General features: G+C 38.3%; 1 protein-coding gene across 2 annotated transcripts in view; it reads right to left on the reverse strand.

Annotated features, from left to right (window-relative positions):
* Positions 1-21,138, reverse strand: part of SLCO4C1 (solute carrier organic anion transporter family member 4C1) — a 32,525-nt gene extending 11,387 nt beyond the window's left edge. Inside the window, exons 1-8 of one of the 2 annotated variants that reach the window (XM_068667330.1) lie at positions 20,967-21,138; positions 14,691-14,954; positions 7,549-7,743; positions 5,014-5,110; positions 4,251-4,372; positions 3,278-3,393; positions 2,839-2,983; positions 947-1,142 (exon numbers count right to left, since the gene is read on the reverse strand). In XM_068667330.1, coding sequence (XP_068523431.1) covers positions 947-1,142; positions 2,839-2,983; positions 3,278-3,393; positions 4,251-4,372; positions 5,014-5,110; positions 7,549-7,743; positions 14,691-14,954; positions 20,967-20,976 — 1,145 coding nt within the window. In that variant the 5' untranslated portion in view covers positions 20,977-21,138. Of the gene's footprint in view, positions 1-946; positions 1,143-2,838; positions 2,984-3,277; positions 3,394-4,250; positions 4,373-5,013; positions 5,111-7,548; positions 7,744-14,690; positions 14,955-20,223; positions 20,610-20,966 lie in introns of those variants that run through there. The other variant, XM_068667329.1, reaches the window with a different exon arrangement.
* Between the last annotated feature and the right edge of the window lie 900 nt (positions 21,139-22,038).

The raw sequence follows: 22,038 nt of genomic DNA on the forward strand, positions 1-22,038 counted from the left end.
GCATCATGTGCATTTGATGCTGAAGGATTATTAGAATTGCATTCTCTTAAAACATACTTACTTTCGAGGAAAATTATTTTTAATCTTGCTTCATTTTTTACTCACTTTTTCTACTGCCACACTTGTTTCCAGATTAAGCTTTATTCACAGGAACAGGAAGAACATTCATCCTAGAGTTCTACTATTATAATTTGTATAAAGATCTAGAAACAAGTAATTAACTGTATTCTCATTTCTGATGAGAAATGTATTCTCCAGGGGATAGAGAAGTATATATTTTTTAAAGAGTCCTCCTTATACATGCTAATCAAATATTTTGAGTCATTTCTCTTAACCATGTTATTCTACCCATTTCATTATTCTGCTTCAGTCACTAAGCTATATTGCCTTTGCATAACATGTCTGCCTCTCACTTCAGATATTAGATATTACAATAACTTTGTTTTCCTAGGGAAGAGCTTGCAAACTGAATATTATTTAAGTTGTAGTGCCCCTCACTTCTCCCTCATGAAGCTGCTGCAGACAGACTCATTTCAGAAAAGAGCTGCCTAGATTGTAAAAGTTGAGTAATAAAACAATACACAAAAGACTTGTTACTGTTTTAAAGAAACAGAAAATTAGTTCTAATTTATACCATTTCTACTACAAGTAGACTCACTACAGAAGCAGGTACCCATCCCTTCACCCTTCCTGTTCCACAAGGACCAGGAATGCTTAGAACATTTTAAGTGTAATGTATCCTTACATTCTCTTAGTCATCTATTTCATGCCAAGTCCAAGAACAAGGTTTTAGAGTTTTTGTTGTTTGTTTGTTTTTTAATAAAACTTCCATTTTCCTACATCAAGGCAAAGTGATATGACATTTTAAAGGTTTTGTATTCTGTGACATAACTTACTTATTTTAAGCATTAACACTAACCCCAAGAGTGCATTAAAATATATTTACCCATCATATGTTTCAGAGACACCTGCGAAAGGTTCATTCCCACACTTAGCAAATAAAAACACTGTGTTTAACAGTAGAGCCACTGAACAAGTGCCTATCATGAACTTGATTATGTTTTTGCAATCCATTTTGCATTTGGATACCAAGATGCCACTTATGACTTGGCCTAGTGCTGCTGCTGGAACTAATACAAGCCCTAGAGAAAAACAAGACACCAGCAATTACACAAGAATGCAAGACATAATTAGTGAAGTATTTCAGAAAGCAGTTTCAAGTAAAAAAAAATCACAATACTTACCTGCCTCTTAAGATGCAGCCCATATGATGTCATTTTCAAACCATCCTACCAGAATCTCTCAGCATGAGTAATTTAATAGTTTCACTAAAAGTCATTTCTTCTACCCTTACATTACTTTTAGTCTTTCTAGAAGTTCAGCTTGACAGTGTAATTTATAGATGTACAAAATCAGAGTTCAACACAGCAAACCTAGATTACTTGACTGTAATGTATTCTGTGCAGAAATCTCTGAACACCAGTAGGCTGCTTTATGAAAATAGAAAATTCATGGCTTCTTAGTATTTTTCACATCCATCTTTTGTTACACATTTGTGCTATAAACTTTTTATAATAAGAATTATGTTCTGTTATTACAACAGACAGCACAAGACAATGAAGTCTTAAGTTTCTACAGAAACTTGATTTAAGTTCAAGACCTAGGTGGCCCAGTTTTGCTGTATTAATCGATATGTACAAAAAACAATTCAATGTAATTTGCACTGAGCTGAGATCACTAGTTTTACAGACACTTCTGTTACAGTTGGAGAACTGATGCATAGTCAAAAGAGTTTAAGTAGTTAATAGTCATTTAACTAACTAGTCTGTATGTTATCAACATTAGTTCAGGTGCAGCTGGCTTTCAACATTAGCATAGGCATTTCTTTAAAACTGTACATTGGATTAATACTATCAGTATTTAATTAAAATAAATTAAAACAAGGTCTAAAGGAAAAACTGAACATTGTTTCTCACATAACTGCTAATGATGTTTAACAATTGAGCATGTATTCCAATTTCTTTTTTATGTAAAACTTGCAGATACTTTGTTCTGAATCAATGACCAAGTAGCAATAGTACTAATTATCTAGTACTATCCAGAGGAGTAAGTCACTCAAAGTCTCTCCTAAACACATTGTTGTTGGACAAAGAGCAGTTCAACTACCATATGTTTAAATTGCAGCACTCTACAGCTGAAGTAATGTAGCAAGATGTTCCAGAACTAAGAAGTCTGACACATTGCAAGTATTCATTTGCCTTTCTGCCTTGATCTTGTTGCTGTCCTTTAGAAATAACTGTATCATTTACTCATATGATCCTACCTAGTACCTCTTTCATATTATTGCATTTATTTCTGCAATGATCAGCTTTTCATAGCCTTCCATTTTCTACCTATTTCTTTTGCCTGTCAGATAATAAGAATAAGTGACAGTGACTAAGGTTTCGTGTTCCTTCAGCTGATATTAAATAAGGAAAATTAAATGCTATTCACCAAAAACAGAGGAATAAATTGTAAGTTAGTTTCAGCTGCACAGAAATTTCCACCTTGAATGTTACTACTAGGATTACTGAACCTACAGACAACTCAGATCTGCACACTCAATGAATTAAGTACCAAGGTTTCCCTCAGAGAGGCATAAATGGCTTAAAATGACTTTCTGCTGTGGAAAACAGAATTTCTGTTGTTTTCATATAAATATCCTCACAAAAGCCTCAGACAAATACAAGACAGCCTATATCATCTCTGAGCTATAACATTAATAGTTTTTAAATATTATGATAAAGCAGTTAAGGAAAACAAAAAAAAAAAAAGCAAACAAAACGCACAACACATTACCTCCAAGAGTTGCTGAAAAACTTGATGTCTTTCCAAACTGATTTTCTATGAACTTTGGTAGAAACGTGGCAAAGCCAGTGGCAACTAATGCTTCTGAAGAACTAGCTATTATTAGGCTCATAAGTACTGGATTCTTCAACAGAATCTATGGAGGAAGTATGGAGAAAGATTAGCAAAACACTCAGGAAATTTCATTGTTGTACCCCGTAAACTAAATGCCACTTTAAAGCAGATACTTTCATGAACTTCACTGACATACTTTTCAAGCTTTAACAATCTCATGCATCAACAAAATAAAGTAATATGTTGTTCTCAGCAGCACTGGAGACTTCGCTGTTGCATGAAGAAGCAGTTGCCTTTATAAAGACTTACATAAAGTCTGAAAAAGAGTCTCATTCTCCAAACACTATCAGTTTTAGTAAATTCCAGATTTTCTTACCAAAAGAGCAACAGGAAAGTCTTTAAAACTCTCTCCAATATTCTTGGTTTCAACAAGTGCTTCACTTCCATCGTTGTGGGTTTCAGAGATTTTTTCAGCCTGTATTTTTGCTGTTCCTACAAAAGTGCATATTTATTGACAAAGAAATTTTAAATAACAATGTTCATAGGCTTAAAAACATAAAAAAAAAAACATTACAATATTACAAAATTTCCATGGGAAAGACAGCTCAGACACCTCAAGACTTCTGGAATATTGTATTGTTACTGATCTATAGAAAGATCAATGCATTATTGCTGTGGGGAAAAAAAAGAATGGCTGTAGGAATCATGCTTCCATTTGAGAGCCTTGGCTGTATTAAGAGATTATCAGGGTATCCTAAGAGTTTCAAACTACCCTGAAGGCCATTCAATATTTTATCCTCACATTCCCCCTAGTTCCCTGTTTCACTGTTCCTTGTCCTCCATCATTTCTTCTTCCACATAATGAGTAGTAAGTTGCTTTAGATGGATGCTTTTCCAAGGGACTCTGCCTGAGCAGGAAATGTACTGAAAGTATTATTTTTAAACAGACTGCTCTGGGATATTTTGATTCGTGTTTTATTAATATTCTACCCATAGCCATAACACAATAGCCAAGACTACAATGCAAGAGTTAAGTCTATAGGTGTTACCTGTGATTCTCGGTGCTAACTCCACAGCTTTAAACACAGTCCTAGAAGCCTAGCTGCAAGCATCTTTCAAACTTTAACCATCAGTTTCCACACTCTACCTGTTTCCAGTCCTACTGTACATATTCCCCCTGCCCCATCAGTACTTTCCAGAGCCTCCCTCTGGCCAATTCCTCTCATTTTGAAAAGCCACATATTGGAAACTATATATAAAATCAGGTTTTAGCCAAAATACATAAAGAACAGAATTAAAGAGGAGTAAGAACAAAACTCAAAATCACACCAAATAAGCACATTATTTACCTGGCAAGTATTTCGGAAAGCATGAAAATGGTATTATCAGAAACCAAATTGCAAAAAAGCATGCAAGGAATGCTATCCACCATGCCCCAAGCCAGCGTGGGTCATCTTGGTCTATCTGTGTACTGGAAAAATAATTTGCAAAGAGCAGGCTTACAATTTATGAACTCAAGCCAGTAATTTCAAATGTCAGCGAGCTGGAATTATTTTTCTAATAGACATGACAAAAGTCGTTGAATACTGTAATTTTCTTTTCTTCTAAATGTATTCAATTTCTTATTTGTTGAAAGAGTAGTAAGCATATTAATCAGCTCTGTTATAACACTGCATTCTACCAAATACAGCTTTACAATTCATTGTTCAAACTCATTCTGATTTGAAGACCACTATTTGGTCTTGTTTTTAAGATCCTGTAGCATATTAAAGCATTGGCAAAGGCTTTTAAGAGAGAATCTTGACAATCACTGAGTTGTATGACGGCCAATACAGAAAATACAGGATACGAAAGTATAAGTAATGCTTATTACTCGTATAGTCCAGACAGTTTTACAATGCAAAGTGTTACTTCCTGAATAGGAGACTATTTGTCAACTGATACATTTTCTAGAAAACTATCCCCCAGTATAGGAATAGCAGCACTCTCTCTTACATCAAGTTCATGAAAATGCAGCATCTTCCAAACAAAATCATTTCTCCTCATGTGAAGAAAATTCTTAAAATCTTCAACTAATTAGCAAATGAAAATAAAGAACAAAAGAATTCTCACCTTTCTGGGATCTGGATATCAATGTAAACATTAAGTAGTTGTCCTCCTAAGACATAGCCAATAGCAGGCCCCAGCAGTGACATGGCATAGCCAATTCCTAGGGAAAAAAAAAAAAAAAAAAAACTTTACCATACATATTTAAAGCCTTCTTTTAAAGAAATCCCTAGATCTTATTGATCTTATTAATGAGAAGAGAGAAGATCTTATTGATCTTATTAATGTTTATAAATTCCTTAAGTGTGGGAGGCAGAGATCTTGCCAACCTCTTCTCAGTGTTTTGTGGAGACAGGACAAGGGGTAATGGCCACAAGACAGAGCACAGGAAGTTCTGCACCAACATGTGAAAGAACTTTCTCCACAGTGAGGGTGACAAAGCTGAACAGGCTGCCCAGGGAGGTTGTGGAATCTCCTTCTCTGGAAATATTCAAGGCCCATCTGGACACCTACCTGGAAAACCTGCTCTAGGGCTCCTGCTTTGGCAGGGGGTTTGGACCCAATGTTATCTTGAGGTCCCTTCCAACCCCTACAATTCTGTGATCCTATGAATTCTGTGAAATCAACTTCAGACCAAATGCTTTCTAGAAATCAGCTTGTTCTTTCAGTGTCATTACTTAGGGTATAGTGTGCAGAAGACCATTTGTACCTGTACATCAACATGAAAATTAGCAGCTCTCATTAAAAGTTGCAACTCTGAGATGCAGCATAGACACTTCACTGACATATTTGCATATTATTAGATTGCCTTTTGTAGATTAAATCATAGGCACAAAATATGCATTGTGAAAAAACTTTCTGAACTAAAACTATTACAACCATCAGTTGTCAGTAGTACATGCATGCAATCTTTGAGTCTACATATTTAGATGTAGTTTGGGTGTTAAGAGTTGTTGGGTTTTAAGAGTTGTTGGGTTTTTTTGTTTTGTGTTAGTTGGTTTTTTTTTTCAGCAGAAAGTAATAGCAGGTAAGGGTAGAAGGGCACACTTGCACACCAGTAAGTTAGAATAAATATGGAGTTGATATATCCTATTTTCTGTATTTTCAAAATAATGACATACTCACAGGACCACTCTGAATTTAAGTTCACATTCATCCTGCAGAATATCAGACTTTGATTAAAAGGCAATTGTTTCCTCTTACAGACCATTCAGTTTAAATTATCATTTGAAACCACATAACTATTCACAAGCTCTGCATGTAATTGTCTCAGTTAAGCAAGCAGAGAACAGTCTTCATGAAGACAACCATTTTCATAAGACAATGAAAATGACTAAAACTTTGCAATTCATGAACTGTTAAAGATGCTATCAGCTATTTACAGATACTAACAGAAACTTTTAGGATTTCTTGTTTTGGCTTTTTGTGATGCAAGAAGGTTTGTGTAAGACAGCAACACAATATGTTTTAAATCCTCGGTACATTGCATTAGTGTTAAAAAAGAATTACAGTCAAAGTGTAGCTTTCTGTCCACTCCTCATCTATTTTTGATGTATCATCCAGAGTACACTGTTGTCCTAAATTCAGCATTTGTCCAAAGATTGTACAAGAATCAATTTATTGTACTACCAATTATGTTTTATTTCTCTATACTTAGCAAAGTCTTGAGTTTTCAGGTCATTTCTTGATCCCCTAATCATGTAGACAGTCTTATTTTCTGTTTCATTTATTTCAAATATTTCAAGCTGAAAATTTCAATTTTGCCTCCTTAGATATCAATTTAGAGGCTGGAAAACAACCCAGGCATCTAAGATGTTTTAAATTCCTTCTGGGAGTTTTCAGTACAGCTGATATACTTCTACCAGTTTATAAGTGAAATGGCGGAAGTACTGACCATCTTCATATCCACTGAAGACACAAAAATTCAACCAATTAGGCAGGCAAAATGCATGTAACACAGAATGCTGATTGGAAGCATTAAAAACTATAAGTAATTAGTATTCCTTCATTTTCTAACAGCCCCACAGTAAGACATAAATCCATTTTCCATGTTTCTAGGCAATCCTTTAACTTTCCCTTCTACTTTCGGGTAGAGAAGCATACTTCCATTATTTCCTCCTTAAATGCCAATTTTTTTGTGACTAGAGGACGGCATTGATCTCATGATGTACAGAAGTGTCCCTACAGACAGAGATGCCCATTGTTAGAAGACAACCAAATGAAGCATAAAAGGAAGGTATGGCTATTGGGCTGATAAACAGTAGCTTTCATTACCTACAAGAACAGAATGCAAGTTTTACTCAAAATTCTTGTTGTTTGTAGCCAGGCTGTATTAACCACTTTGATTAATCACTTTCAGTTGCTGATAAGAAACAACAGGAAAGGTGCACAAAGTGACCTTATGGTAACTATTGGTATCTAAAGTAACTATTGAAGAAATTTCACACTTACTGAATACCATCAGTTACATATTACAGAACTATTTTATGCATATAAGCAAAAATTGAAAAGAGATTTGAGGAGTATGTAGAAGAATTTGTAAGATAGTGTAGTCTATGATCTACACAGACTATGTGTTATAAACAGCTTTTTAAAACTTACCTATATAAAGAGAAGACTTGTGCTTTGGGACACTATCATCAATAAAAGCTGTCCCCAAAGTATACAGTGGAGTTCCTCCAACTCCCAGAAGCAGCTGTCCCAGTATAAAGACATAAATATAGCTCGAAAGTGAAGACTTTGTGTTGGCACTGCAGGTGAAGTTTGTAGAGCTTGTTCCTGAAATTTGGCATGTATCTGAATGACAGAAACACGAAACCTTTAAAATTGTTACCCAACTGAAGATAGATATGTATGTGTTCTACATGTACATATCTACTAAATATCAACTAAAATATTCTGCATTAATAATGCTAGGCTCCCATTTTAGTTTTCACCCCTGCTAATGAGTCCTATATGACACCACCCAAGACTTCTATGACGTAGTGCCCTCTGAAAGAAATACAATTATGGCTTGGTTTTTGTTTCTATTCCTTGAAGAAAATATGGATGAAATGGCCTTGTTAAAATAGTTCAGCTTTTTCAAAGTATTATTGACCTTATGTATGCAAAAAATACCATATGGTTATTCAAGAGTTACTTCAGGAATATTCTTTGGAAACAGACTTTTTGTTCTTGTACTTCATAAACGTTCTACAGAGCACTAACAGCAACCTCCGTTTTGAAGTGACAGAGGAAATAGTGGCCTGAAAAACAGGAGGAAATTTGGACTGTTGGATAGAAAAAACAGCAGTGAGAGTCATAAGTGAAAATCTTCCCTTCTCATACCCTGTTTTTGAAAAAGGACTCCCCTGGAAAAAGCACACCCCACGCAAACCACCATGACTCTGTCTCTATATGCACGCATACAGACAAAAGAGTGAATCAAAGGCAGAACAGCCTAAGGTTGCATCCACTCCTGTAATGTTTGGCTTTATGAGGAGAGAATCAAAAAAGGAAGAAATGAAGTCAGGGGGTATGTTTTCTCTTTCCCCCCTCCTTGCTATCACTGCACTTTTAGTAGCACATTTCTTTCCAAGCTGCTCTGAAGAACAGTGTACAACCCTTAGGAAGAAAGATAATATACCTGTCTGTTCAGTGAAACTGAAACAAGCCATCCTGAGGAACAAAAACTATCTCCAGATCAGGTAATTAGACCAATCAATGCTTTGGGTTCACAAAACAAAGATCAAGAAAAAGCTTGCCATGCAGTTTGCTTAACTAGAAGGCTATATGGGTGTTGTCATAAATGCATCCCTGGGGTTTATCATAACTTTCTCCAGAAAGAACAGCATCATAGTTTGATAAAACAAGAGGAAATGGCCTTAAATTGCACCACAGGAGGTTTAGGGTGGTATTAGCAAAAAAATTTATTCACTAAAAGGGTTGTGAAGCATTGGAACAGACTGCCCAAGGAAGTAGTTGAGTCACCATCCTTGGAGGTCTTCCAAAAGCATGTAGAAGTAGAGCTTAGTTACATGGTTTAATGCTAGGCTTGGCCATACTAGGTTAAACATTGAACTAGATCATAGAAGTCTTTTCCAACCTGAACGATTCTATAATAGTGATAGTAGAGTCATGTACCACACAATCAGTAAATCAGGGCTACTGTACAAAAAGTGGCCAACATGGAATCATGGAATACCTCACTTCAAGAGAAGTCAGTATTTTCCTTCCTTCTATTTAGGAAGGAACTTCATTTTAATGTTGAAGTCTTATAAGGAACATTATGAAGTAATGTTCTCAAAACTTTAATTCTGGAGTAGATTTTCCATTTAGTGTCAGTTCACTTAACACATTTTCTACAGAAAACAGCAATGCTGAAATCTTAAATCAAGTTCACTTTGTACTATTAATATGCACAGCATCTAAAATTATTTATCACAAGATACCACGTCCTTCAATAGTTTGTTAACCATGTTCATGTGCAGCATATATAACCACAAACATGTTTTATACATTTTAACCTTAAATGCGTATTAGGTCAGTCTGAAACAGCACCTAACTACTTATTTAGTGTCATATATAAGTATCTTGTTAATATATCTGAAAACAAGCAGCTGTGCAAGGAAATGGCATTAATTTTATTAGGTGAAAAGAAAGATACAACCCAGTTTGAGATCTAGGGACAGCCACATGAAATAAGTAGATTACACTCACTAATGGCAATCCAACTCTGACATTGGTTCAAGAATCACTATCTGCACACCCTGTGGATTTCTTCACATAAATCTAAAAGCCTGTGCCACTGTGCTGTTAATTGAATATTGCCTCTCTTCAGCTCTTCTGTTTACATGCCATAGGATAACTTAGCTTGTCACAATAACTATCACACTAGTTTGTTTTCAGAACCACACTATCCAGACTTTAACTACAAAATTAACAGAACCATCAATATATACTTTAATACAGTTATAATCCTTTATTTCCATCACTTAAAAAAATAACAATAAATAAGTCTGATAATTCAGCAAGTATATATATGCATTTGCTGATAGGGATCATGGACTCTATATTCCATTGCAAGAAACATTTTAGAAGCAAAGAGGATTCACCACAGAAGTTATGAGACTTTGAACTAGTGTAAGTCAAAATGACCAAATGACAAATTACTGTCCCTGTTTCAGACATTTGTGTCATCCGTCATCCAACCTTGTCGTTTCTTTACTAATACAAAGTTTCAAACAGTTAAACAGATTGGCACAGGTTAAACCTAACCTTGATTAGTTCCACAAGCCTGTTTGCTGCAGTCATAAGAACTATAAACAAAAAAGGCACTGACTTTTACGTAATCATAGAAGTCTAACCTGAGATAAGCCAGGCTGTGGGAAAAGTCTAGATGGGTGGCTGACCACTTATTTACTTTTTTTTTCTATAAACCTGTTCTCACTTCTAAAAGTCACTGGATTTAACTGGTATTTTGAAGGGCAGAGCTGCTTTAATGGCAATGCAAATACAGTTAGTCATTATAAACGTATTTCCATTCTTTCCTCTGACATAACTACCTGAATCCAAGCTATGTAAAGGCCAAAGTATTCCCAAAGACCTAATTCAACATAATAACCAAGGAAGCAGAACCAATTGTGAGATGCTTTAGCAATTACGTTAATTAGAAACAAGACAGGTCAAGACTAGCTTTACTCACACCTTAAAAAGCAGCTAGTAGGTGTGTTCATTTTCATTTGGTTTTGTATGTGTTCTTACTTTTTAATATTTAAAAAAAAAAAAAAAACAAGATGTGAAGAATAAGAAAAAAATAGCTTCGTTTCTGTTCCTTCTTAAAAGTTTGTTTCTCCTGTAGGTTTTGAAAGGGAAGGTCTTTTTGAAAGCATCAATAAATATTCTAAATAAAGACTATATTCTTAGCTTCTACAGACAGATGTTCTGTAATATTATAAGTGCTATAGAGAAACATACCAAGTAAAGAACAGCAGTGCTACCCATTATCTGACAAATCTCAGTCTTAGAGCAAAGGTAACAGAAACAGGTATGCCAACAGTGCAAGAGAAAACAGTCAAATTAGAAGCTGGCATCACAATGTCATCACCCCTCCTCATTTTAAAGATGTTCTCATCTATCACCAATTGTACCCAAATGCCATAGTCTGCTTCAGCCTTTAATTTGTCCTCAACATATTCTAAGAAAGTGGGTCAAGAACTGCCCTTCTGAGAAGATGCACTAATTCTCAGACCCTAGTAGACTAATTCAGAGTTTCCAGCAAAACAGGGAACTGAAGAAAGGGGCCCAAGTCATTCGAACTCATCACCTCGTTAAATCACACCATATGCATTTCCACTCAAATGGCTAACATCTGTTGTTATCTCAAATTGATATTTTCCTGAAGGCACATTACTGAAGGGATTCATAGAATAATTCAGACCGCTAGAGATATCTGGAGGTCATTTAGTCACTGACCAAGTTGCTCAGAACTCCACAAGGTCTTGAAAAGCCCCAAAGACAAAGACCATGCAGTCTCTTTGGGTAACCTGTTCCAATGCTTGATGGTCCTCACAATGAAGTCATCCTCCTTCTGCGAAGTGAAGACCTATGTTTCACAGTTGCTGCAAAAGCCATCTCACACAAAGTCAATCGTTTCAACTGAGATGGAAGTTTACAAGTCTGTTGATTATAACATCATTCCTACTGTGGTATTTACAGTACTCTGTACTGTCTCAAATAATAGTTTCATTACAGAAAAAAATCACTAGATGGAGCTCCTAACTCCAAATACAAGAACCAGCTCAGAACCTGAAGACCCTAAGCAACATTAATAACTCATAACAAACAGATGACTACATCTAGATTACACTTTTTAATCTGAAGAATTTTTGGAGATCAGACAAGATATAAGCGTTTGCTATGGCTATTTTCTTTCCCATAAACAGGTAGTCCACTGGTCAGCCACTCATTCAATAAGAATGAAATTAAGCTATTCCTACAGAGTGATATAAGCATGTCCAATGCAGTAGTTTTATCATGTAGGGATATCATTTATCAGGGTGTCATGTGTACATACTCAGAATAAAAGCACATGAGCATTGCATGCTAAAATAACTTCCAGTTGTCTGCAAGCCTTATAACAGAGACTAGACATAGTTTTTAATAGTTTAAGTTCCACGTTAGATTTATTTATTCACCTGACAATCATTAAATGTTGCACTGAACTATATTTCAAAATTATACTTCAGGTGAAACTCACTAATTACATACAACTGATGAACAGAAGTGATCAAGTAACCAACTAGTTAACTGTTCAATAGATGAGGTGGTACATTTTCATACAAAGCACCAAGAAACAAATAGACTGCAAAATTAGGATGTCACACTTCCAAATAGAGTTAACTCCCAATAAATTAAGTCTATAAAAGAGCCATCCAAAAATAATAAGCAACAAGGAAGGCTGTGTTTTTGTTGTTTTTTTTTTTTTTTTCTGGGGAAGGGGGAGGGTGCTATTAAATTCTACAACTAAGTGTATAGCCTTTTCATATAGACATTTCATCAACATCAGAAATAGCTAAATCAGACATAATAAAATCATGTACTGTGGTTAATTTCACTGTTAAAGGATGCTGCTGAATGGCACCTGTAGACTTATATTCAGTCTTCCATAGTCCACACATGCCCTGGACTTTGTAGTCATTTATCTTTGATAGCATTTGGTTTTAGTCAGCTTAGTACCTTAAATCTGCTCACTTCAGCAGTCACACCTTGGGCATCTATATTACAACAGTCAAAGAAACAACATGATTTTGATCAGCTTAAAGGGACATGAAAAAAAGCACATGCTCCATTTGAAATTTTCTAGCTTTTAGATTTCAAGAAGTTAATATAGAACTTAAGGTATAGAATTCCTACAGCATCTTTAAAGGCAGATGTATTGATAAAACAGGAACAGATTGAGATTCCAAACAGAATTGGTACAAGAGGGAAGAAATTAGTTGCAATACTTTACTAACTCTCTTCAAAACACCTGCTCAATCAATATTTCATTTCAATAAAAAACAAAGCTAAAAACATGTCAGAACATTATTTAAATTAAGTTCAGCTTCTCTTACATACTAGTGGAGTAGGGAGGGTAATACTAAAACTGACATTGGGAAAAAGTTCTGTAGCATAGCCAGAAGCAAGTAAGCTGTTGCTGTTCTACTATGGGTTTATATATAATCTCTTGTTTGTAGCCTCCAAACATTGAAGAATCTTGTTTTGATTTTCCTCCAATTTGCCCTTACTCCATTAAAATTTGAACTAACTTCTGACGTCTGTTGGATGGCAAACAATAGTTCACCTACAACCAAAGTTGTTTAATTAATGGTCAATATCTGGATAGCGCATGGAAGTGCATGGCAAGATGTGATGAACACAAAAAATGACCTGAGAATCAACAACTGGAATACTAAGAACCTTCTGTAAGATTGCTCAATAGCTACTGTTTGTTTGTTTGTTTTAAACTAGCACTCTAATATGCTTAGTCATTATAGACACATCTGGTTAAGCACTACAACAACAATTAAAACAATCAAAGATTAAGTCAACCTACTTTAAAGATATCTGGATGTTTCTTTATTAACTACAGGTGACCCACTACATAGAGATACAAGTATATGGCATTAAATTTACAGCACTCAAAGTCATTTTATGAGGAAAGCTACGTAAGATTTCAGAGCAGACCACCACAATTTAAGTACCATTTTGTTCTGTGCAGTTTAGTTTTGAGTGTTTCCCCTATATTTCAAACAAACCCACAAGTTTACATCATCATTTTAGACAAACCTAGTGAAACTTATTAATGAATTATTCAGGATGATTTTACAGTAGACAATAGTTCAAAGCACAACAAAATGGCAATATGCAGTAGCCTTTTGACAGGAAGACAGTAAGCCTGACAGCTTTTGTTTAAGATTTATTCTACTTCTCTAACCTAACTTCGTACTGGGTCTGGCTGGGATAGCGTTAACATTCCCTGCAGCATCCCATGTAGTGCTGTGCTCTGCACCTACAGCTAGAACAGCATTGGTATCACACCAGTGTGTTGTCTATTGCTGAGCAGTGCTGGCACTGCACCAAGACTGTCCAACGCACAGAAGACAGTAGGATTGCAAGAGGTGGGGAATGGCAACAGGGCAGCTGACAAACCAGCCAAGGGGATATTCCATGCCTTATGCAGTCACTCTCAGCAATAAAAGGCATGGAAGGGAAAGGAGAGTAGTGCTCTCATTATGAAGACATCTGTCCTCCTAAACAACCACTATGTCTATTGAGGCCCTGCTTCCCGGGACACAGACAAACATTTCTCCTTGATGGGAAGTACAGAATAATTTTCTCTGTGCTTCTACAAGGCCTTTGTTTGGAGTTCAGCTGCCCAGGAAGGTAAAATCACCACATACTTGTATCCTTATTCACAAAGAAAGTCAAATCATTTTTAATCAAATTAGGTTTTCATTGCATTCATCAGGCCAAATAAAAAAGCGCTTTACTATACCATTGCATGTAAGTACAGATCTGACTCAGATCTCTTCTGAAAAAGTAAGTCTAGTGTAGAGACAGCTCTTGAACTCATGGATTTCACTTTCCCTTCCATTGTTAGAGACAATGTTACTCCACTTTTCGGGCTTCAAAGATTAAGGGTTACTGAATTAAAAGTTGCACTAGCTCACTATGGAGATTTCAGAAAAAAATAATAAATCAAAACATAAGGATAAGCTTACCTTCACGCTTAGCTCCAAATTGGTATTTTCCACTACTGAAATGTGGTAAGGAAAATACAAGTGAGCCCAATCCTAGCATAAATGCTGAGAAAGCCAGCCATCGTGGTTTGTGCCCTCTTTCTCCAAAGAAAGATACAAAAAGTGACAATATACAAAAAGAAATGTCGTAGCCTGCAGAGATTAAGCCAGTGAGGGAACTGTTCAACTCATAACGCTTCTCAATTGTTGAAATACTAATGTTAATCAGGCCATTTACCACAATACCTGCAAGAGAACAAAAAAAAACACATATTTAGTCAAAAGTACTTAATTTGATGGGGTTGCAACAGTAAACTTACTATTGTGTAACAGAAGGGTTACAATGAATATACTTGCAAAGCCACATTTTAAGGTATTTATTAACATTAAAATCTGGGCATATAGTGGATTGACACATTGCCAATTTAAACCAGCCAATCTGCACAGGACCTATTCAATTTTATTCCCTCCTGTGGGCATTAAAGATTTAACACTCAAGTATTCATCCAGCAAAATATCATGCCCCAAGCTCTGCTAATGTATTCCATTCAGATTCCAGATTCAGTTTGAAGCATAAACTTCAAAGTGACTATATTACATTTTCAGAAAATACTGTACAAATTAAAATTAATTAGTCAAGGTAGTGACCTGCATTAGACTACAAACTAAGACTGAATCAAGTTATTTAACAAGACATAGCCTTCAAATAATTGTATCAAACATATTTCCTCCCTATCATCACAAAGAAAAGATATAAGAAGGCTTTTGAACATGCATCTTCCACTACAATGTTAAAAAGGTATAAAGCTATTTGAAAACACTGCAGCTCCTTCAGGGCAACTGAGGTGATTTACTTTAACTGACAAAAATGTTTGCCCTCTGAATCTTTATTTTCTCTGAAGCTGAAGTATCAGACGACCTGGAAAAAATAGGCCTTGCAAGAACTGCCCTACTTAGGCAGAGGCAAAAAGCAAACTCCAAAAAACAACTGATCCAAAAGCAGAAGTTAAGCCAGTTGCAGTTTCCAGTGAATGCTTATACACACCGTGCATTTTTACAAAAGCTTTGGCTTCAGGTACTAATTTCTATCTGCCTCATGTTCTGTTTGCATTTGGGACAATGCAAAGTAGCTAAAGTTTATTTTTAACAGTCCCGAAAATATGATTCTGTTACAAATGAGATGAATATCTGTACTTCATAACATTGCTAAGTAACTCCTTGATAGTCTAATTAAATTGTGCCTGTAATAAAATGTATATCTTGGGAAAGTTAGGAGGTCTTGAAGTCACAGCTGCAAATAAGATTCAGAGTTCTGGAGCCTCAGAGATGAGTGTTTAGCATCTCTTCAGACACAGGCCCTATAGTTATCCCTCTTATTCCTAAAAATTCAAACATGATTCTCTATCCTTCCAAGAACAGCACAGGAGGATGGCTGGCTGGGGACAGCAATAGATTTAAGTTAGCTTTCAACAAGCATTGCACTGTCCAGAAGTGCAACTGCACAAAGCTGAATTTCAGAGCTGTCTAGAGTCCCCTACTAATTAAAAAAATTACTCTAGAACTGTGATCAACCAGCTGTTTTCCTATCACTGGAATCTTCCCCACAACTAAGCACTTCAGCTTTCTGTACCAAGAGCCGCCTCCTTACAATCTTAATTTTCTGATACACCAATGTGGCCTTTTTATTAAGATAGTTTCACCTGTCAGTCTGGCCACCACACTTAAATTCATATAGGATTAACAGAAGTATTCAGGTGTGTCTCCATGCAATTATTTATTCCTTTGGCAACTTTCTTCTAAAGGAGCAGTGACCAAAGAACAATGCTAGCATGAAGGAATGAACAAACAAATTTTCCTATTTGAAAAGCACTTGCTAAAGCTTTAAAACATTCATGTGAAGTAAGTGACCTACTCAACGAGTTGATTACCAAATTAGAAGGCATTGTCTTTTGCTTGTTGTTTTGCTGTCTCCTTTGAATTTACATCCTAAAAGCTACAAAAAACCTTGCAATGCAATCCAATTTTATTGGATAATTAGATTTCAACTGTAAAAATGCAGATGTGATAAATGGCAGCACAACTTCTCTGATGCCATCATCTAGTGGATAACCACTAAAGTCTCCTCAGGAAAAACACAACCTGTTTGATCTCAACACTTAAATAGTAGTTGAGAGATTATGTTTTAACTGTCGACATCCAAAACATTACTGTCCTACCACATGCTTAAGTACACCATGCACTGATCCACAAAACACCGATTAATCATAAACCAAGTTCTTTTGCTCTAACAAAAAAAAAAAAAGGAAATATTTTATTCATCCATTTACCAAGGAGTACTCTACAGTTGTTGTAATAGATTTAAAGCAGTAGTTTGCAGACACTCCATTAAAATAAGTGTCCTTCCAGTAACAAATCTAATCAGGATATAAAACATTAGTGTTACCTAGAATTTTCAGCTTGATTAGACTGGGCCAATCTCAAAGACTAGTTCTGTTGCTTTGTTTAACAGAAGTATTACTGACATCTAAAATAAATAGACTTTCTTGTGTTCAAAGTAGTGAGATAACTTTTACCTTGTTTGCTACTGTAACTATGAACTGCAGCATATCCAGTTACTGTATTGCAAGATGCAATCATACATTTATGCAATTCAAGTGCCATACAGAAATCAGGTATTAGTCGTGTAACTGTGTTCTACGCAAATAAATATTTTCTGTTCTGGAAATACGGGTTTCACCTGTACTTGAAACAAAAACAGCCAAAAACAGAGTTAAGTTTCACCTGGAATCTACTAATTAGCTGAAATAGAGGAAATCAGCTGCTACTGATAACAACCACCTCTCTTCTAGGCCAGCTAGAAAGTAACCTGAGAAGCACATGACCTCAGTTACACACACACACTTCCTCATACACTGGAGATAACTACCTACTGTCTTCACTCAGTCTGTAAAGGGTCAACTGCAAAGACTTCCACACATCAGGAACGTGTTAATGATTACTTCATTATTGTTCAGCACAGTAGGATAAAGCTTTCCTAGAGGTACATTGTCAATACAAAATGTTTACATTTTATCTTCCTCAGTGATTATTGCTGCAATTTGGAGAGTAAATCAAATACTTAGAAACAAACCCAGAGTACAGCAGCAGTTTAGATGAAAACATGCACCATACAACTAGGATTTGGAAGTTACCTAAACCCTGAAACTGCAACACCTGAATACTTTTGCAGCATCACATACAGCACTGAATCTTGTCTGTAAACTGTTCTTGTTTTTTCTGCTTCTCAAAAAAGAATGTCAGTTCTAGTCTTCACTGCCCAGTTTCCTCCCGCAGGCTAGTCAAAGCAAAAGGTACTTGTTCAGAAAGTCCAGATAACAAATCAAGAATGCCACAAAGTATACGGTAGCCAGGCCTACATCAGCTTTCAAAGAAACATCAGATGTTTCCATACACTAAGGCCCAAAATCTGAACTAGATTAGATAGATATCCCTCTGAGGTTTAGCATACATCCATGCTTAGGTAACAAGACCAAAGTAAGCATCTTAAGGAACACACATAGCATCTTAAGGGGACAGATATGCTAGAGATTTAAAAAAAATTTTGCTATTGAAAACCTACTCTTTTATTAAAAGATAAAGATACCCTTTTATTAAAAGGTAAAATTCAAGTGATATTACTCAGCCAAACAAGCGCTCAACACAACCTAGATTTTAAGAAACATTGCTATAACAAGTTGAAGTGATGGAAGTAGTCAAGATGTAGTTTAGTACAATATATTCTGAAATGTTTTGATGTCAGTTTTTGGCCATGTTCAGTTTCCTATCTCTAATAAGTCTTTGGCAACTCAGTTGTCAAAGAAGTGTGTTATGTAAGAAATTCTTCTGTTGTGTATCCAGAGAAGGGCTATGAAGATGGTGAAGGGCCTGGAGCACAAGTCCTATGAGGAGTAGCTGAGGGACCTGTGGTTGTTTAGTCTGGAGAAGAGGAGGCTCAATTGAGACCTTATTGCTCTCTACAACTACTTGAAAGGAAGGTGTGGGGAGCTGAGGGTTGACCTCTTCTCACAAGTGATAGGACTAGAGGGAACGGCCTCAAGTTGCACCAGGGAAGGTTTAGGTTGGAAATGAGGAGACATTTCTTCTCAGAAAGAGCAGTCACTGGAATGAGTTGCCTAGGGAGGTGGTGGTGTCTCTGTCCCTGGTAGTGTTCAAGGAAAGGTTGGCCATGGTGCTTAGGAACATGGGTTAGTGGGTGACACTGGTGGTAAGGGGATGGTTGGACCAGGTGATCTTGGAAGTTTTCTCCAATCTTTATGATTCTAAAATTGATTCTGACTGATTCTTTTTACTGTTAGAGACAGTGTGAGCTAAGGTAAGAAAACTTAACTGTAATCATCTCCTGCTCATAACAGCTGTAGCATGGCCTCTCAAATACGAAGAACAAAAGATACTACCCAAAACTCTCTAGACACTTTCCTAACATAAAAGATGTATGTTAAGAAAAACAAGATTGAAAACAGGTTAAAATCAAAAAGAATTTGAGAAGACATGCTCTGAGAGACACTGGTTCTTCTACAAAATTTTCCCAAGCAATGTGAGCAGCAGTCATATTTTTCTAGGTTTAAGAAGAGCCCCCAGCTCAGCTCTCCCAAGACCATCCCAATTATCTCAGTTTGGTTCCAGGCAGGTATACAGCCATCCACACCCTGGTTGCCTTCAGCACAAGCAACTTGCTCTCTTAGCACAGGACCTGTGCACACTCTCCCCCAGCCACATTCTTTACGTGCAACACAGATCAGCTTTAAAGCCTCAGACTTTTTCAGGTGACACAGCTTTCTTTTCTAGCTAGTCCTATGAAGTGCTAAACTGAAAGCTCTCCAAAGTCCTAACAAATCTCATCACCAACTACAGAAAATAAGGATGAGAATACCTGAAGCTAAACAACAGAAAATAAGAACAAGCTGAACTTTGCATTCCCCTAAAGTTAAGCTGTTAGTTAAGCATTAGACAGATACATGCACTGTGATCCACAGAACAAGATTAGACTTTTGAAAGCTATCTTAATCACCCAGGGTTCCACCCAACCATGCCAACCTTTTTTTTTTTTTTTTAAATTAGCAGTCAGGTAACAAAATGCACAGCAGCTCTGTGTACACTTATTTCTCGTGCTTTGTTTTCTGGCTTTTATGTTTTGTTGTGAGTGATGGGGAAGCAGTACCAACAGGAGCACAACACTAGCAGGGCCACAGCCTTGGCGGTGTTCAGAGGAAAAGAAAATAAAAAGAAGAATAGAGTCGAGTACGGAGAGTAACACTGTGCAAGCAACTTCCTTCTCCAGCCCTGGGGTACTTGCTTCCCCTGGCGCAGCCGCTACCGCCGCAGCTCAGCAATGGCACCGGGCTCGGGCAGCTCCGTGCTGGAAGCAGCACCTCCGTGCCCTCCCCTGCGGCCCGGTGCCGGCTGGCCCGGGGACAGGCACACCGTCACCTGCCCAGGGCAGCAAGCCCGCGGTTACCTTGGAAGATGGCCAGCAGGCTGTAGGCAGCCAGGTAGCCCTCGGGGTTGTTGCAGAGCTGCAGAGCCTTGGGGGTGCACCGGCCCCAACCGCACGGACCCTCCTCGGCCGCCTCGGCCGCCTCCGCCACGCCTCGGGACGGGGCTGGGGCTGGTGCCGGGGCTTCAGCATCAGCACCAGCACGGCTCGCGTGTCGCTGGCCGCTGAGGTCGGGGCTGGGGGGCTCAAAGGCCGGGTTCTCTATGCCGTCTCCCTTCATACCGGTACCGGCTGCGAACAACGCCGGGGCGCGACGCTCTCCCTAAATACCGGCGGGGAGGGAAGGAAGGAGGGCGGGGCGGCACCGGGCCCGGCTCCGGCCCCGCAGGAGACAGGGGCAGGGGCAGGGGCAGGGGCAGGGGCAGGTGGCGACGCCTTCCCCCTCCTCCCGAGGCTGGGTCCGGCCCCGCCGCGCCACTCCCTGAGCGGGGCAAGGACGGCGGCGGCTGCCCCCGAGGAGCGCCCCGGGGCCGGGCAGGGCCGTTAGGGCTGCCGCGGCCGTTGCCAAACACCTCGCGGCGCTCCCCGGGACGGCTGCGGAGAGCGGGAGCCCAGCCCCGCCGCGGTGCTTTCCCGCTTTAGGCAAGCGAGCTGGCACGCTTCCCTCGGTGTGGAAACCCACTCACAACATCCCCCCCCCCCCCCCCCCCCCAAAAAAAAAAAAAAAAAAACACACAACTGGCCTTTGCAAATGTCATCCTTACAAAATGCCATTCCCCGGCTGCAGCGCAGAAAGTTTCCACCCGCAGGAGCTTCCCGTCATCGAGCAAGTCACTCAGACACCGACCGCGGTAACTTGTCGAGCACACAAGGAAGTGCGGGGTGGGAATTACTTCACTCATCTGTGCAGGAACGACCGGGAAGGAGACCAGGGATCACTTAGCTGGCACCACTAGCGTTAATCTAGGGTAGCGCAGGTGTGTCTCGTAGAGTTTTTCCACCTTTCGAGAGTGCAGTGCTTTAGAGGTAAGTGGAATAAAGTGGAGATGCCATCAGTGGCTTTGGCTCAGGGTCGCACTGAAAGCTTGGGCATCCTCCTGAATTCCCTGCTGAATTCCCCTCCTGCAGTCGCAGCCTCACTTCCCATGGTGTCACAGCTCGTCAGAGGGAAGTATGCACTTTCAAATATTTGTTAGCAGCTACGTGGAGATAACCCTCTGAAAAACAAAGCAAAGCAATGACCAAAAAAAAATATAAAAAAAAAAAAATCAGGGAAGGGAATGTGTGTCTATACATCCGCATAGATAAACTGCAAATAATAAATCAGTTGTCCCTGATGCTCTTTCTAGGGGCAATGGCAGGAGCTGGGGCCTGCGGCGTTCCCTGGACCTTGGACCTTTCTCACCTGCCCCTGCCTCAGCTACCTCACGGTCCCCCTTGGGCTTTGCCCACACCCTGCAGCCAGAGACCACAGGTAGCTACTCCCCAGCAAATCATTCCTCTGCTAGTCAATGATGGCCCCAGACCCTGAAATTAGCTTGTCATCACTTCGGTCTGTAGACAGGGATGTTTTTTCCTCAGCTGGTTACCAAAATATATCCCTGTAGCTAGCCTCTTGGGAGGTCTAAGGATGGGCCTAAACTAGCTGGCAAGCTAATCTGTTCCAGAAATAGCATATCAGTTAAGGTCATCTTTGCCTATGTGGAATGTTTTTTATTGTTTGTTTGCATTTTATTGTATTTTTTCTTTCCTCTAATTAAAATAAAGTAGGACATGTCATTAGAAGTAATATCCTGATCTTCGCTAAAGCGCTTACATGCTAAAGTAGTAAGAGTG

Source organism: Anas acuta, chromosome Z (assembly GCF_963932015.1).
Source record: "Anas acuta chromosome Z, bAnaAcu1.1, whole genome shotgun sequence".
NCBI lineage: Eukaryota > Metazoa > Chordata > Aves > Anseriformes > Anatidae > Anas > Anas acuta.